Consider the following 17,632-nt stretch of genomic DNA (forward strand, 5'->3'; position numbering starts at 1 on the left):
CACGTTCGTGGCCCTCAATGCCAGCCCAGCGCCGGAGGTAGCTCAGTGCAGCTGGTGCTGGGCTATCACTGGTGCACTACTTGTTGGTCACACGCACCGTGGGGTGACAGTGAGGTGGGAGAGGCAGGGAGGAGGCGTTCTGAGGCGGGAGAGAGTGGGGAGATGATGTGCTGAGCGGGGAGTGGGCGGGAGTGAGGCGTGTCGGGCTATGCAGCATGCACAACCCATAGACGTAGATATAGTGCAGCAGACTGCTGGCACTGACAGTGATCCAAGATAGACAAGGCAGATGTCTATCACCAAGCTGTATTTACAAATAGTACAGATAGCTAGTCTTCCAACACTCCCAACATGGATACATGTGCTTCCAACTCCTCACAACTACCCTCGAGGGTAGGCTATGGCAGCCTCCCTTTTATATTACCTTGACCAATCAGGTAGGGGATGACCTCATCCCAGTTACCTCATCTCCTTGTGACACTATTGCATCAGCCTCTCAGGATTTACCTGTACCTTTTACATAGACGTCCATTGAGGGAGCATGGTCACAGTGACTCAGCACACTTACATGGTCTGGATTGGTCACCTCAGGGTCATGTGGTACACATACAGGTAGCCTTACTTTAGCCATGGGCTTACATTACATACACAGGCCCAGGCTTTCAGGCCTTGCCATGTTCAGACAGCAAATTTCCTACAGGATGGGTCAAATTATCCTGACAGGCGGGACCGGTGGAGGCCCTTGATCCTGCAGCAGCTCAAGGGCTGCTGCAGAATCAAGTAACCCCATTTTGGGGCTACTTCCCTTACCAAAAAGTCCCCTTTCCCCAGGGAGCTTCTGGTGGCTGCCCTGTTGTACACAGGATGCCACCACAGCCGTTTCAGCACTGTGGCAGTCCCAGCACTATGGGCAGCTCAGGATTGGGCTGTTAGTCTCATTAGCAACTTGGGCTGCCCCACTGCTCCCACCTGACTCTAACTTGGGGCCTAATCCTATGCCTGAGCAGCAGTGCTCTTGTACGCATTGCCCAGGCAGCACCCATCGCAAAAGTCCCATAAGGCCCTTACCGCAGCTAGGAGAGGGAAGGCACCGGTGGAGAGGCCAGCAGCAGTTGGCGTTGGGCCTCTGTGCTCCTTGGCCAGCCAGCAGGAGCCCATGGTGGTGATAGGTTGCCAAGCAGCAAGGAGGTATTCTGGGGTGGAAGTAGGGTGGGGAAGGGGTGTTTCTGGGTGGGGAGAAGGTAACCTGGGGTTGTTTAGACTTGGGAAGGGGGGGCAGAGATGGCTGCCACCAAATCCTATCCCCTCTTTCCTGTACCTCAGAGCCCAAAATGAGCTACTCTAAGCTGCATGAGCTATTGAGCTGGTGCAGATCCAAGTAGCCCAAGAAGGGCTGCCATGGGGCAAAGGAGCTGATGTTCTCTTACCCCAAGGAATCCTCCAGCTGCCTCCCTGGTCCTGCAGGATACAGTAGCAGCTGTTTCAGTGCTGCTGTACTGTGGTGCTACCAGTCAGGATAGGATTGAGCTGTCATTTAGGTTAGGCTGAGAGATTGTGAGTAGCCCAAAATCACCCGGGAAACTTTGTGACTGAGTGGTGATTTGAACCTGGATATTCAAGATCTCTGTTTATCGCCCCAACCACTATACCTATACCTTTTTTCCCCAGTTTTTTTAAGTGAAAAAGGAAAGAAAAAACATTGAAACAAAGTAATGAACAAACAACAAGAAAATAAACAACAAGAAAATAAAGAAAAAATGCTCTAGATACATGAGAGCACACAAAATATAGGAATCTATACTATACTGTTCCAGCAACCTCTACTATAGTGCAACCTTGCTATCAGCAGGGGTTCTGTTCTGGAACCCACCACCCCTGCAGATACCGAAATCTGGGATTGCTGTGTAAATGCCTGTAAAGAAGTGGGGAAAGTGGAAAAATTGCATTTCTTAGCATTGCGTTAATCTGTGAGGTTTCCAAGCTTCTGGGGGCTAAAAATAACACTAATAATGACACAGTTCAGAGTTTGCAGAGGTTCCTGGCTCCTCACTTGGTCGCTCAAGAATGAATCTTTAATGTAGAATCTATGCAGCATTCAGCCACTAGATGGGGATGAATTGTAATTCCATTACATTGCTGTATAAGTTACATTTTTGTACTGTAAGGGCACTATTTTTGCTGTCCTGCTGTTAACTTCCTCAATATAGGTAAATAATTCAAAAGTACATAGACATCTGCGAATAACAATGATTGTTGCAATTAATAACCTTCCCCCAAAAATTGTTGCTTGGAAAACCACATATGTGAAAATATTCTTCCCAATAAATTACAATGCCAGCATTTAAGCTCTTTAATCATCTGCTTACTATAAAAGCAGTGACCAGTAAACCCTGAAATTTTTTTGTTGAATTAGTCTCAACTTAAGATGCGTAGAAATTATGAGTGTATTCGTTAAGAACACTTTCCACTGGTTATAAAGAATAGGATAGTTATTTCTTGCATTCTATATTACTCTAAGTGTTTGAGTATAATATTAACACCAAATATTTATAAACAAATATTGTAGGCTTTTTCTCCATTAACTACCATACTGTCTTCCATGATAGTCCCACATTGAGAAGTATGGTAGTCAAATCTAGATGTAGAAGATCAAAAATTACACTTTTGAGTTCTTGAACTCTTATGTCTGCCACCTCTATTCAGTTATCCCCTAACATTTTCTTGCACCTCTTAGTTTTTCTTTCACTTTCCCCCAAGAAGCAACTGAGGTTTGCTGTCTATCCAACATTGCCTGCAGCAAGAGCAATTTAAAGAATTTAGCTATTCAGCATGCAGTTTTGCTGTTTTGTGTCAGCAATCCTTTAACATATTTGTCATATCATAATCCAGCCTCAAGAATATGGCTGTCTTCCTGCAGCCATTCCCTTGCTCTGGAACAATTGCCCCTCATCCAATAGTTAAGCAGTCTTGCATGTTAAGGTTACTTAAGGTGCCCCCTTACTGTAGAATCTGAAACTTACCTTGAATGGGTAATCTTAGTGCATTCATTGGTGTAAAATGCATCCCACACATTGATACCTCTTGCCCTAATATTGTTTTGTTTTTTACAGGGTTTTAAAAAAATTCTTGGGAATTCTGACTGGGAAGATTTGGAACAGGTAATGGAATCAAAGAGAGACTTTTATACAGTTACCAATCTCTGGTGTCTCTGAGCAAAGTAGTACAAGTAAAATGGAAACCTTTTCCTGTCCTTCCTGGTTAATTTCTTTCATACTGTTTTTCAACAAGCTGAGTGTGACTAAATGGTTTTATCTATTGTTTTAGGATTCCCCTACTTTTGAGAAGTGAAATTGTTTCAGTTCTCAACCAATGTACTTGTTAAAAAACACTTGTGCTGCTCTTAAAATATGCATACACCTTAATAAGTTTCCTGCATAGAGAGATGTAAAAAGGTTGTGATCTAAATTGTCCTATACCACAATGAAACAAATGGAACTTTCTCTCATACAATGTTCTTGAGATTAAGCTGTTGCCAGGCTTATCTGTAGTGGGTTGGAGCCTAGCTAGTGCAAGTGAAAGGAAGCTGGTGTGAATCAAATGCTCCACCTCCTCTTCCTTGCTATATAGCCTCTGTGGCTTGAACGACTGCGCCTGAACGTTCAGTGACTCTCCATGAGGTGTATGGCTGCAGAGAAAAGGTTGAACTGGGGGAAGAAAAACTTTGTGTGTGATTCTGGCTGACAAGAACTCACTGTATTGTGCCATAAGAACAAATTTACATCCAGCAAAATACAATTTCCTTTTGACTCCTTTTTGGGCTTTGCAAAGGGATGTTTCAGATTTACCCATCTAAACTCTGACTACATTCCCTTGCTATGTAATTTCATCCACACATATAGGACTCTACAAAGTGGTTTTAATCTCCTAGTTTTCAGCCTTTTATATCTTCTCTTATTTTTGAAAACTGTAGTCAGACCTGTATAACAGTGCCCCCTTTTTTCAGTGGCAGCAACTTAACTGTAAAGAAATTACTACAAAATGGTTTAGATCAGCGTTTTTTAGCCACTGTGCCGCGGCATACGGCTGCCTCAGGTGTGCCGCGAGATCAGAGCAGACAGGCAGCAGCCACACATGCGGGGGAAGCGGCTGCTTTGAGCCTTACGCGTAGCAGAAGGAAAAGGAGCAGGCAGCCAGTGAAGGGGCTGGTCACGGCTGCTTTGCACCTCCTGCTGTCGCTTGCTCCTGCACCTGAGCAAGACAAAGGCTGCAACCCGATCCTGATTTACCTGGGAGTAAGCCCCATTGACTATTATGGGGCTTACTTCTGAGTAGACATGCCTAGGATTGGGCATTAAGTCCTTGCCTCCTCTGTGTGCTGATTGGGCAACCAGAGAAGCTTGGAGGAGGTCCAGGCGGGTGGAATGAGTGAGAATGAAGGAGTCAGGAGCAGGCAAGCTGGTATGAAGCGAGTGAGTCTGCTGGGGCCACCAGCCTAAGAACTGGCTGGCTCAAAGGTCCTGGATAGTCCCTTTTCCTTGCCACAGTTTGCCTGCAACTTGCCAAAGTGACCCTTCCTGCATTGCCTTTCGCCTTTTAGGAGAAGGGCATTGGGCCCCAATCCTCTCCATACTTACCTGGGAGTAAGCCCCATTAACTATAATGGGGCTTACTTCTGAGTAGACATGCCTAGGATTGGGCTTTTGGTCACACTTTTTTTTCTTCTTAAATACAGGAGCAGGCAATTGGCACTTCTCCCCACCCCACTCCCTCCCAAATTGCCCCCCAAATCTCATAATTGCCTTTAGCATCTCTCTTACTGTCCCTCCCTTCACTCCTCCGCACCTTCCAAAGATTCAGAATCACTTGCTTCAAGTTCTTCCCCCCCCCCGCTCCAGCTGAGTCCTGTAGTCGTTTCACTCATGTCTCTTCATTGCCCCTCACCCCATGTGAGGCTCTCCTATGTGCTCAATCTGACCTCACCTTGCGAGCACTTTCTTGCATAACACTTTAATAACATTTTTCATCCTTTTCACAATCACATATCCTTTCCTCTCCAAGCTTCCTGTGAGTTTCTTTGTCTTGTAATAATATAATTGTATTAATTATATTAACAATGAATTGTAATGTAGTGATTTAATGTAAGTAAAAAACCGATAGTGTGCCTTGACAATTTTAGTGCCTTGTCGATGTGCCATGAGCTGAAAAAGGTTGAAAATGGCTGGTTTAGATATTGTCTAGGTCGGAGCTTAAGCACTGTAACCTGTTTATGGCAGTAATTGATCGCCCTGTCAATATGCCACTGCTTTGCTTACTACAACAATGGCTATGCTTCCTAGTAGGTTTCTGTGTCTTTTTTCTCATCAAGATAAACTTGATATAACGTATTAGTTTATACTACTTCAGATAGCAGTCAGGGCTTACGTGATGAAATGCACATGTGTATAGAAAATTAGCATGTTGAAGAAAAGACTAGGAAATACCAAGGTTTCTATGTATAGAGAAACCTCGGTTTTATGGAGAGAAGCATTCAGTTGCAGTCTGAAGTAGAACAGCCTTGACACAAGTTTACAGTCTTGTTAGCCTTGGATATCTTATTTAATTTCTGCTGTATTTGATCCCAAAAAGAACCCATTAGATTGTTGTTTTTTTCCCCTATGTGGATAAAATCTTTATACCTGTCAGAGGTATGATTCTGAGTGCTTTTTCGTTTTGCTTAACATTTTTATGTTCTAGGAGTCTCCAGAGATGGGTCTCTTAAATTTTTTTCGGCCAGAAAGTGCATCAGTACCTGCCAGGTCATCTCTGGATCAGCTTTCCAACCTAATCAAAACTAGTCTTCATTATCCAGAAACCTTTAATCATTCATTTCATCAGAAAAGGTTTGAAAACATCTTTAATTTTAAAGACTGCATATTGTTGAATGTATTTTTTTCAGCAAAGGAATGGCTCAGTGCAGTAGTCCACTGCAAAGGAGGACACATTCATGCAGTGTTCCACAATAGTTACTGTTTTAGTCTTGAGCTAAATGTTGAACCTATCCTGCTTGAAAAGACTGTTTAACATCCCTCTTAAATACCAATTATAGGTTTTGTTGTAGTAACAATATAAGAGAATTCAGCACAATACATGGATTGGATACATGGATATCCATGGACTGGGAACCCGCAGATTTTACTTTGTGTAGGTTCCAAACCTGGGCTGGAGGGCTTCACCTGACTTTCCGAATATGAGTGGAAGCGCTTCCAGTTGCTGAAAGCAAGCAAAAGGTGCTTCTGGTCATGTCCAGAGGTCCTCTGATGAACCCCATCTGCAGGTTTTGGTATCCGCAGGGGTTCTGGGAATGGATCCTCCATTGATACCAAGGTCCAGCTGTATTTGTCACCTAAAATACTGAGTTAACAGAAAAGCTTAAATTCACAGTTAGTATCAAGTTGTTTCGGGGCATCTGTCAACCAAATTTTGAATCATACCTAAATCCAGTTCTTTGAGAGACCCTTCAGTTTATTTTGTTTTCTTGTTTACCTTGTTTATGCTTCTTTGTTGAAACCCTTTCTGCTTCATAATGCTGCATTCACCTCAGTTTAACCCAAGTTTCTAACCTCATGTTATCAGTTTACACTTGAGCCAGATGGAGAGAAGAAGCTCAGAGAAGTGTTGCCATAACGTCTTATTCTATCCAGAGGAAAGTGCTTCTTTCTCTCATTTGAAAGTATAAATAAGCACAGTATCTCAAGTGCTGATAGCATGACTCTCAACATATTGGTGCAGGTGCCTGGTGTAATGTAATGCTACAGTGTGTTACCCTAGGCAAAGGGTTGAATGTCCCCTTACCTGAGAAGACCTCCAGTAGTTGAAATTCCACCACAGGATGCAGTGGAGCCTTTGCTGACTCTAGAGGGAATTGGGCTGTAAACCTCATAAGTGATGTGTGTGGAAGCGTTGCATTTGCTTAGGTGGTTATTTGGTTGGGTTTTTAACTAGGGGAGATGAAGTCTGTGCTGATTTTAGGTAGAGAGGAGAGAAACTTTAGCTGCCAAATATTGCAAGGAAGAGAATTGGTCTGTGTAGCAAAATGCCTAACTTGGCTGCTTTTTGAAAAGAAATGGTGTTGCATTTATAGATGTTTTACTATTGCCTTTGAATCAGGATTGATTGTAAACTTGTCTAAATCCACTATTAATACATCTGTTTTTCAAATAAAACATAGGAATATTTTCACAGAAAAATATTTTTTTCCTTGCCATTTGATTTCTAGTATGCATATGCATGAAAGATATGTTCATCCTTACCTTACAGTATTCTCACAAAAAGGAAATGTTGTGTTCTACAGTTCAGCAAGAATCATGAGAATCAGGGCAAAGTTGCTAATGATGCTTTTCTTTTGCAGCCTTTGTATAGTACCTGTCACTCTTCTACTTTCAAATTGCTCTCAGGCTGATGTAGATGTGATCATTGATTTACGGCATAAAGCAACAAGGTAATTCTTTAAGCTGGAGTTTTATATTAATGAAATAAGGGAAAGTGAGGCTCCACTTGTGCAGGACACCTGTACTCAATTTCTGCTGCACATCTCATACTGTTTGGGAGGATCACCCTGATTCTCAGATTTGCACAGGGAGAGGCTGCAGTGTAAAGGAGGGAATAGAAAAATCCTCTTGTGTCCTTCCATTTGCACAAGCCTGAATTTAAACTGGCATCTTCAGAATTGTGTTGCTAGGTTTTAAAGGTCTTGAAGTATAGGCAACTAATTGTTTTGTTTTGGGGTTTTCCCCATGCATGACCTTATCTTTACTTTGACTGTGCTTTGGGGCCCCTTGTTACATTATCACCACTAGACCCCAACCAGAAATGTATAGGGGCTCTTGAGCAAAGCCTCCCCTCCCCCACCCGTTGTTTGTGCATGCACAGATGCATCATGCCCCCTGCTTGGAGCACTCGGAACTCTTATACCAGCACTGCTGGAATATTAACAGAAATGTGAAGAAATCACTTACCCCTCCTTTCCCAACCTGGACAGCTAGAAAAGGAGGGAAGAGTAATCTCTGCTCACTCCTCCTTCAGTGGTGCTAGAGAAGAGTTTGGAGAGTGCTCTGTCCTCCTTTTCCCTGGCATCCCAATTGGAAAGGAAGAGGTGGCGGCAACCTCTTTTCCCTCATTTACTCTGCCACACACGAACCCCCCAGGCAATGCACTCTTGGTCCTCTGGCTCTACCTGTAGCTCCCTTTTAATGTATATGCAGTGGGATACAAAAAGCAGTATGTATATGAAAGTGTATTTCCATGTATGAAACATCCTTGCTAGATCAGAACATTGGGTTTTTTCTTAACTTCAAGATTCAGTGGGTTGTCAACAGTTGTTCAGTCAACAATCCACTGAATCTTGAAGTTAAGAAAAAAACTTTTGTTCAGTCAGTACCTACAGAGACAATAATTGCTCCGTTTTCATAAAATGATATTCAAAGTTGTTAATAATACTGTAATCCTGGGGTAAAATGGAAATTTTTTTCCATTTGGTTGTTGAATTATCTTACAACTTTAGTTCTTTCAAGATGCAGGTACTGCTGAAGAAATGTCTGTCAACACTCTTTCAACAATGTTTCAACCCTTTTTTTCTGCAGGGGGAAAGCCCTGCATCCCTCTTAAACCAAAAGCAGATGGGGCACATTCATGGGGAACGTGGCATGGGAGTGAAAGGTTAAAAGCCCCCCCCCACTGCTGATTGTCCCTCCATTAATGTTTACAGCAATAAAATAAGTTAATTCAAATGCCTTATATTGCAAATGAATTCACTAGTTTTGTTTTTGTTTTTTTTGCTCTTTCTAAATGTTGTGGTTATATTTCACACTGATTCTTAAATGCAATTCATGGGTAGCTGTGAATTTGACCAGGTTCCAAGCTTATCATAACAGTTTCAGGGACAACTGGGAGAAATGTGACACTTGCGCCTTCTCTCTTTCCAGTCCAGAAACACTTGAAATCCATGGTTCTTTTACCTGGCTTGGACAGACACAATACAAACTTCATCTGAAAAGCCAGGAAGTATCTAGCCTGCAGTTAAAGGCCTGTTTCGTTCACGCAGGAATTTATAATCTTGGAACCCCACGAGTATTTGCCAAGCTTTCGGACCAAGTTACTTTGTTTGAAACAAGTCAACAGAACTCAATGCCTGCATTGATAATTGTCAACGACATTTGACTTGCTGCAAGTTTATTTTGAAAACCAAAAAGAGAAGAAAATCCTAAGTACTGTTATTTACTGCATATCTTTGAACTTGCAACCTTGATCTGTTTAAAGTTATAGATAAAATACCAACATTATTGCAGTTCCTTGTCACCTTCTGTTTCATAATGGCAGGTACACTGGACTGAAAGTTTTTTTAAGTAAGCAGAAATACTCATAATACAACATTAAGATTCCTCATAACGGAATTGGGAAATCCTTATACAACTTAGACCCTGTCAAATGCAGCTTTATTGCTGTTAAAACCTTACAGCATGTGTTAATGTTTTTGTGGCTGTATTAGGAAGCAATTTACAACAAAGACCCTTGTTGGCCTTTTTTGGTCTTAAGCCATCTGTTAATTATATTGTTTTTGTGAAGTTAAATAGGTTACAAATTCTACACTGTTTTTCTTTTACACTTATTAAAAGTTAAGTTGGGACTTCCTCATGTTCTGATAGCCTATCCTCGCAAATTGCGTATAACCCCTTAATATTCTAAAATTTTTGAGGGCAGTTTGAATCTTTTCTCATTCATCTCAGTACAAAATGCACTATTTCATAATCATGAAATATTTGTCATTTAAACTAATCTACTTTATTATGTAACTATAACAATTCAGTTGATCTGTTTAAGAAATTACCAGTTAATTAAGCTTTTCAAAAATGTATTATATTTATAACAAATGTGCTGTAAATAAAATAAAATGTGCACCATGTTCACTGTACTCATTTATTTCATGATGTTTCTGGAATAACAAAAGAAATTAAGGTTGGTTAATGTCTCAAGGGAAAATGGAACAAGTGGTGCCTGGATTTGTCAGCTCATTAATGATTCAACAAAACAATGGCAAGCTGGTATTTTTGAGTTTGAGCTAGAAAGTCCCACCCTGATCAGTAATTTAGTCAGCAATAGACAAGTTGTGATCACTTCACATTCTCATCTGCAGAACGGATTTATTAGTTTTATCCTGATATCCTTCAGGGTGGTGATAAGAACAGCTAATTTCTTCAGTCTCCAAAGCTCCTTCAGAAGTGTGTCTTCAGAACTCTTCACAATCTTTGTCTGTGCCTTTCCTCACAAAAATCTAATAAGGAAGGCCATGTTTCTTATGAAAAAGTATAGGGGGAAAAGGGCACTTTGCTGTAAAGGCAATTTGGCACCTATTTTGATGCTGGTCTATCAGGAGTGTTAAAAAATGGATGCTGAGCTATGGTATTTTATTATATTATTGTATGATAGAAAGGGCGATGATTGGGAGGATGACTAAGTAGAGTCCAGAAAAGTCTTCCATTGCCACAAAGGCGGCAGTCTGACATGGCAGTAGTCTTTTTATGTGTTGCAACTAGTTTCCCATCCTCTTCAGCTTCTGATACAATCTTTTCAAAGAGTGTGCAGCATCTTTCCAATAGGGGAGGTTAAGCTGCCTTGTTGCTCCTTGGATGGTCTCTTCAGTTTACATTCTGCTCAGTCTATCAAAGTGAATTGAAGAGATAGTCATTGAGAAGTCAAGGGTAGCTTGATTTCCCCATTTGTTGCTTTAATAACAGTGGTGATCTGACAGCTTCAAGCAGAGTTTAAAAGTGGCAGTTGTGATTGCTTGGAAAATTTTTGACCACTTCTGTCTCATTTTCTCAATTCTGCCCATTATTCCGATTTTGTAGGAAAATAAAACAGTTCAATGTGTAAGGGAGTAAGAAATTGGTGGGAAATGGAGGATGCAAGGCTGGAAAAAAGATTCTCACTGTACAGAGTTTCTCAATATGGGATGGACTCTAAACTCTTACTGGTGCTTGAGTTGTAAGCTCTTGGCAGATAGCTACTTTCTTGCCTTAAACACATTTGTAGGTCTGTTTTAAGGGCTGCTAAACAACTGTTTCAAAGAAAGCACTTTCTTTTCCCCTTGCTGGAGGGAAAGGACAGGGCCATTATTGGAGGTTCATCCAATATGGTTATAGGTCACTAACCACATAGAAATTGCTTCAGAGAAACTCTGTGGCAGTTCTTCCATAATCAGTTTGGAATCTCAATGTTGATCACATTACTCAGGTAATCTGTTATCCTCCAATGGCTCTTGGCATTTGAGAAGCTCCTCTGTCTTGGGCAGGCAGGGTCAGATGATCTGAGTCTTCCTGGAGGGGAGACTCCCTATGATCCCCAAACTGACCCTGTCTCAAGGCCAGGCAATAGATTTACAAGCTTGGAGAACAAACCATGTGCATTTCCCTTTGACACAAAAGACCTGTGGACTTTCTCATGCCACTGTGGGAGATTTTAGTGGTTTACCTGTTTTATAATCTTTCTATTAAATCATATACTCAGTGAGTTATCCTAAGGAGCCAGAAATGAATATGACTCTGCAAATTGATAGCTGAGAGCCTAGTGTCATGGCTGCAGGCAGAGGCTTGCAACTCTAGCTTAAAGCCTGCTTATGCAGCAGATAAAGTGAAAAACATGTTTATGACCAAGAGCTCAGTCAGCTGGGGGCCAGGGACTTTTCGTTGGAAGAATGTTCCAAGACGTTCAGGGCGAAGTGACCTCCTGATTTGAGAATTGTGAAAAGTCCCAAGATGAGAACCAAAGCTTGCATCAGAGGATCTCATTAGACTTGTTTACACATTGCTATAAATTTGTGTGCAAAGGGGAGGTTATTTGGGGGCTGGTCCTATGTCCTGACGGTCTTGTTTCTATCCTGTATGGCATATTTGCTGGAGCAATAAAGATGGACTAAAGAACAATACAAGTTTCTGTCACTCTATTTGGCTGCTTAGCTAAAAGAACCAGGAAAAAAGAAATTCCTAGCTGTCATCATTAAGCACCTTCAGGGTACTGATTCTTATCTGATGTTTCTGGCTTCCTATTTAGTAATACGTTCTCTCAAGGCTAGTTTCTCTGCCAAAGTTCTGGAAAAGTCATAGAACGAAATGGATTTTTAACAGCATGGATTTTAATCCTTTGATACAATCACGGTCTTCTTACCTTGATATGATGAACTGCTGGGAAGTTTTAATCACCGCAGATACTTGCCTATAAGTCGATCTCACAGATAAGATGAGGGCAGGTTTTTGAGCCCAAAATCATGGAATTTGCTGTGACCCTCGGATAAGTTGGGGGTTTAACTTAGGGAGGTGTCTGACTATAATTTTGTCTGATTATACCCGAGGCCAGATCCTGAAAAATAACCTCCCAGTAATTGTTACCTAAGAACTGTACAGTCACTAATTTATTAAAGACACAGTATATATACATATAGTATGTATACGTCTATACATACATAGTATGTATACATACACACACTATTTTTAATACTGTTTTTGCTATACTATGTACATAGTATACCATGTACATAGTATAGCAAAAACAGTATTAAAAATAGTCTCTATTAAAAACTGTGATCTCTCATAGATCATAAGATACATTTTTATTCACTAATTTTTTTATTGTTCTCTCAACAACCATTTGTAAACAGTATCAGAGTAAGGCCACAATCCCATCCACACTTTCCTGGGAGTAAGCCTCATTGACTGTAATGGGACCTACTTCTGAGTAGACAAACCTAGGATTGGGCTCTAAGTACACTGGAAACAGCATACCAGAAGAACCATTAATGAAATCCTCCTTTAAAGTGCCTGGTGCCTTAAGCCAAAGGCTCTACGTACAACACACAACTGGAAGTGTGCAATTCAGTTCACAGTAGAGAGACAAGCAACAAGGAGTGACTGAGCAAGTGCAGCTGCACATAGTTGCACCTGATTTACTTGGAAGTAGACCCTCTGTGGAGAAAGGACAGCAGTGCCTCTGGGCCTCGTGTGGAGGTCCTGGCAGGGGGATACTGCAGAAGCAAATATGCTCTCCTAAAAGCTTACTACATAAGCGGCTGTTGCAAGTGCTTCCTAGCTCCTGCCAGCATGTAGCTAAGATCTCTGGCTAAAATACCTGTTGTTGCAGAATAATTCTACTTTAAATTCTACTCTGTTTTTCCTGTGTTTTGCATCTTTGCAAGGTCTCCAGGACTCTTCCAGTGAAAAGGACACACACACAGGGAGATTGCTTCTCTCTCTCTCTCACAGATGCTCCCCCCCCAAACACAAATGCAGGGACTTTCCCCCTCCAGTCCAACTTCATTGGTGAGGATAGGGGGAAATAATAATAATAATACAGGTATTTATATACCACCTTTCTTGGTCTTTATTCAAGACTTTATTCAAGGCGGTTTACATAGGGAGGCTAATATAAATCCCCGAAGGGATTTTTACAATTGAAAGAAGACCCTATCTTTCAACAGCCACAACAAATTCAGATGTTTCCTTCTGATCTGGCCTGCATCCTCCCATGCTCAGAACAGATGGAAATAGCTCGGCTCAGCTTGTCAGCTGCTTCAAGGTCGCACGGTGCTGGTGGCCTCGAACTGGCGAACTTGTGGATGTTATCTTCAGGCAAATGGAGGCTCTACCCTCTAGACCAGACCTCCTGCCTACCAGAAATGAGGTTAGCAAGGAGGTTTGCAAAAAGTTTTGCAAAGGAGAGACTGAAGTGTGACTGTATACAGTAAGGGGAGAGGTGGAGAGGAAAGCAAGAGGAGGGAATAGACTGGGAGCCCAATCCTAGGCATGCCTACTCAGAAGCAAGTCCCTTAATGGCATGCCTATTCAGAAGCAAGTCCCTTAATGGCTTACTCCCATGAAAATGAGGCTAGGATTGTAGCCTTAACTGTTTTAAGTGCTCTCTCTCTCTCTCTCTCTCTCTCTCACACAGACTCACACACACAAACTTTCCCTTTTATAAAAGTTAACTCTTCCTCTCCCCCCCACAACAACTTCATCAGTGGTGAATGATTATGGAGAGAGGGGCTAGCAAGCCTCAGCTTCACAACAGAGAGTTTAAAGTTTGGATTCAATAAGGGGGAGGGAGGGCAAAAACAAGAAGGAAAGAGGAGATGGACTTAACCCTTTCAATGGCTTGAGAAACAAAGGTACAGCCTTCTGCAGGCTGCCTCTCTCTCTCTTTAAAAAGATCACTCTCCCCACTTCCCCACTCTGTCTAACTTCATCTGTGGGGAGATGGGAAGGGGATTAGCAAGTTGGGCTTTCCAATAGAGTGCTTGAAGTTTAAATACAGTAGAAAGGGGGGAAGGGAACAAGAAGGAAAGAGGAGATGGGCTCAGTTGTTTCAAATGACTGCTTCTCCCTCCCTCAGACGCTCCCTCCCACACACAGCTCATTGTCTCCTGCTCTGTCTTGGGTGCCACTCCAGAGATGCCTCCGTGGGCACTGGTGCTGTCCAGAATGCGAGGGGGGCTGCTGATGGCTGCAGTGGCAATTGCCCTGCCCTGCCCTGCGCTTGGAGCTTCTGCAGCTGGGCAACAGCCTGAAGGAGCATGTGGAGCACACCCACAGGCAGCTGCCAACGCTCAGCAGCAGCCACAGCCTCCTCTCAGCAGAAGATCACTTGCTCCCTCCCTCCATTGTGATTGGCTGGCTCACTTGCCCCCCTCGCTGCTTGCCTGCCCCGGAGATAAGGCAGGGCAATGATTCAGGCTGCTTTTCTGGGAAGAAATTTTTTGCCTTAGAGTATTTACAGTACTTTATATCTGTGTACCAGGCAACTGTTCTAAACAGAAACAGGCTAACTACCCTAGAAACATCTTGCTAAACCCATTATCGATGGAAAGATGGGCTAGTCATCAAACACTGGACTTTTTCCCAAGGACAGATGTGTGTGCCTGAGCGAGACTCTCCCCCCACAAACAGTTATCTCAACTAAGGTCATCACAGAAGAGACATCAGATGGTAGCTGCTAAAAATGATGTGCAGGATATGGATGCTGGAGATATATGGCTTTTTTTTTCACACACATAGACTATAGCACTGTTGGGATTGTGTTTAATATTGGTACAAGTTTGTGTCCCAGCATCTAGAGACTTGAAGGAGGTTGACAGAACCATTTCTAGACATTTATAACCAATAGAAAGACTGATGGCTTTCTAAAAGCCCATGCCTGTGCATTTCTCCTCAAAACTAAGCTGCATGGAGTTCAGTGGGGTTTACTCCCAGGAAAGTGTGCATAGGTAAAATGTGTTATTTAGAAAGCAGATAAGTGAAATAAATATTAATGTTCTCATTTCTAACAATTTATAGCAGAATCAACACATAAATTATATAGAAGAATGAGGAAAAATATGAGATAATTTATCATGTATGCTAACTTAGGTTTACTTATGGTGTAGTACAGAGATTAGATGGTTAGGCCAAAGACTTTAAGAAAGAGAGAGGTTCTGAGGAGAAATTTTTAAAGAAATAAAGGAGGTAGTATTACAGAGGCATTGTGGGAGATGGTTCCAGGTATAGGGAGTAGAAGACAGTGATCTTACCATAGCTGAGAGCAATTGAGAGAGCAAAGGTCATAGACAGGAATGCGATGGGATGTGAGAGCAGAGAGAAAGGCAGATGCTGCAAAGATTGATAGAATTGGGCCCTGAAGTCAGTAGCATAGCTAGAGTGGGGAGCAAAATGGTAAGGCACTGCAATGCGCTGTGTAAGAGGCCCCTCCCACTTGCTATTGGAGCCATTCTGGACAGTGATGGCAACGCAGACACCCGCTGGTGCTGTCGCTGCTCAGAATGGCTCTGATGGTGAGTGGGAGGGGCTTATACAGCACACTGTGGTGCCCACATTACTTACCATTTTGTCCCCCATAACTAAACTACTAAGGCAGTGTTTCTCAAACTGTGGGTCAGGACCCACTAGGTGGGTTGAGAGTCAATTTCAGGTGGGTCCCCATTCATTAAATGTGTATTTTATTTTTAATATATCAGACTTGATGCTACCATGGTATGTGACTGCATTAGAGGAAATGTGAGAGAACTGTACTTCTAACAGGCAATGTGTTTCTCAAACTGTGGGTCAGGACTCACTCAATGTCAGTGTTTCTCAAACTGTGGGTCGCGAGCCAATTTCAGGTGGGTCCCCATTTGCTTCAATATTTTATTTTTAATATATTAGACTTGATGCCACCCTGGTAGGTGACTGCATTTGGGGAAATGTCACAGACCTGTACTTTTAAAAAGCTACTATGTATATGCTTTTAACAATAGTCAATGAGACTTATTCCTGGATAAGTGTGGCTACGATTGCAGCCTAGGACTGGCAAAAATTTTCCTGTTTGATGATGTAACTTCCAGTCATGACATCACTTCTTGTGGGTCCTGACAGATTCCCATTCTAAAAAGTCGGTCCCAGTGCTAAATGTGTGAGAACCACTGGGCTATAGATTAATTTGCTTTTAACAATGATAGTCAATGGGGCTTATTCCCAGGTAAGTGTGATTCCCAGCCTTTGGGATGTTTGGGGATTTTTTTTTTTTAATCAGCAACTGCTTGGGAGGATTACAAGCATTCTTTATTTTAAATATTTTTTAAACTTATACTTACTGTGAACTTTAAATTTACTTAGGGCGCAATCCTAACCCCTTATGTCAGTGCTTTCCAGCACTGGCATAGCTGTGCCTGTGGTAAATGTGCTGCATCCTGCAGTTGGTTGTCACTCACAGAGGCCTCCTCAAAGTAAGGGAATGTTTGTTCCCTTACCTCAGAGCTGCATTGCCCTTATGTCAGTGCTGGAACATACTGACATAAGGGGTTAGGATTGCACCCTGACATAATATGATTTCATTTTGTTGTATGGGAGGTGTTAAAAATGATGTCACTTCTGGCCATGACATCACTTCCAGGTTATGACATCACTTCTGGTGGGTCACAATAGATTGTCATTCTAAAAGTGAGTCCCAGTGCTAAACGTATGAGAACCACTGCTGTAGTCTACTCACATAAGCACCTTAGGACAGTGGTTCTCAAACTATTTAGGGCCAGGCCCCACTTTTTATGAATGACAATTTGTTGGGACCCACTGGAAGTGATGTCATGACTGGCAGTGACATCATCAAGCAGGAAAATTTTCCTCAGCTGCAATCCTACCCACATTTACCCAGGATTTCACATTGTTAAAAGCATATACATAGTATATGTATAGATCTGTACAGATCAATACATCTGGTATTCTCCCTTAGACAACTGCAGGAGAAATGCAGGGAACAACAGCAGCCACTCTTTATAGCCTTCATAGATCTCACGAAGGCCTTCGACCTGGTCAGCAGGGATGGCCTCTTCAAGATTCTCCCCAAGACTGGATGTCCACCCAGGCTCCTCAGCATAATCAGATCCTTCCACAATGACATGAAGGGCACTGTTGTCTTCGATGGCCTTTGGGATGGCCATCAGACCCCTTAGACATCCGAAGCAGCGTGAAGCAGGGCTGTGTTCTTGCACCAACCTTGTTTGGGATTTTCTTCGCTGTACTGCTGAAGCAGGCCTTTGGAACTGCAACAGAAGTCATCTATCTCCAGACCAGATCATACG

At 42.3% G+C, this 17,632-nt stretch overlaps 1 protein-coding gene across 5 annotated transcripts in view; it reads left to right on the plus strand.

The window, feature by feature from the left end:
* The window catches only part of TRAPPC8 (trafficking protein particle complex subunit 8), an 83,019-nt gene extending 72,573 nt beyond the window's left edge, over positions 1-10,446 (plus strand). For all 5 annotated transcript variants that reach the window (XM_066625358.1, XM_066625359.1, XM_066625361.1 and 2 more), the window contains 4 exons: positions 3,111-3,158; positions 5,734-5,879; positions 7,388-7,477; positions 8,961-10,446. In XM_066625358.1, the coding sequence (XP_066481455.1) occupies positions 3,111-3,158; positions 5,734-5,879; positions 7,388-7,477; positions 8,961-9,195 (519 nt within the window). In that variant the 3' untranslated portion in view covers positions 9,196-10,446. The remainder of the gene's footprint in view (positions 1-3,110; positions 3,159-5,733; positions 5,880-7,387; positions 7,478-8,960) is intronic.
* The last annotated feature ends 7,186 nt before the right edge of the window (positions 10,447-17,632 follow it).

The sequence above is a fragment of the Tiliqua scincoides genome, chromosome 4 (genome assembly GCF_035046505.1).
Source record: "Tiliqua scincoides isolate rTilSci1 chromosome 4, rTilSci1.hap2, whole genome shotgun sequence".
In the NCBI taxonomy this organism is placed as follows: domain Eukaryota; kingdom Metazoa; phylum Chordata; class Lepidosauria; order Squamata; family Scincidae; genus Tiliqua; species Tiliqua scincoides.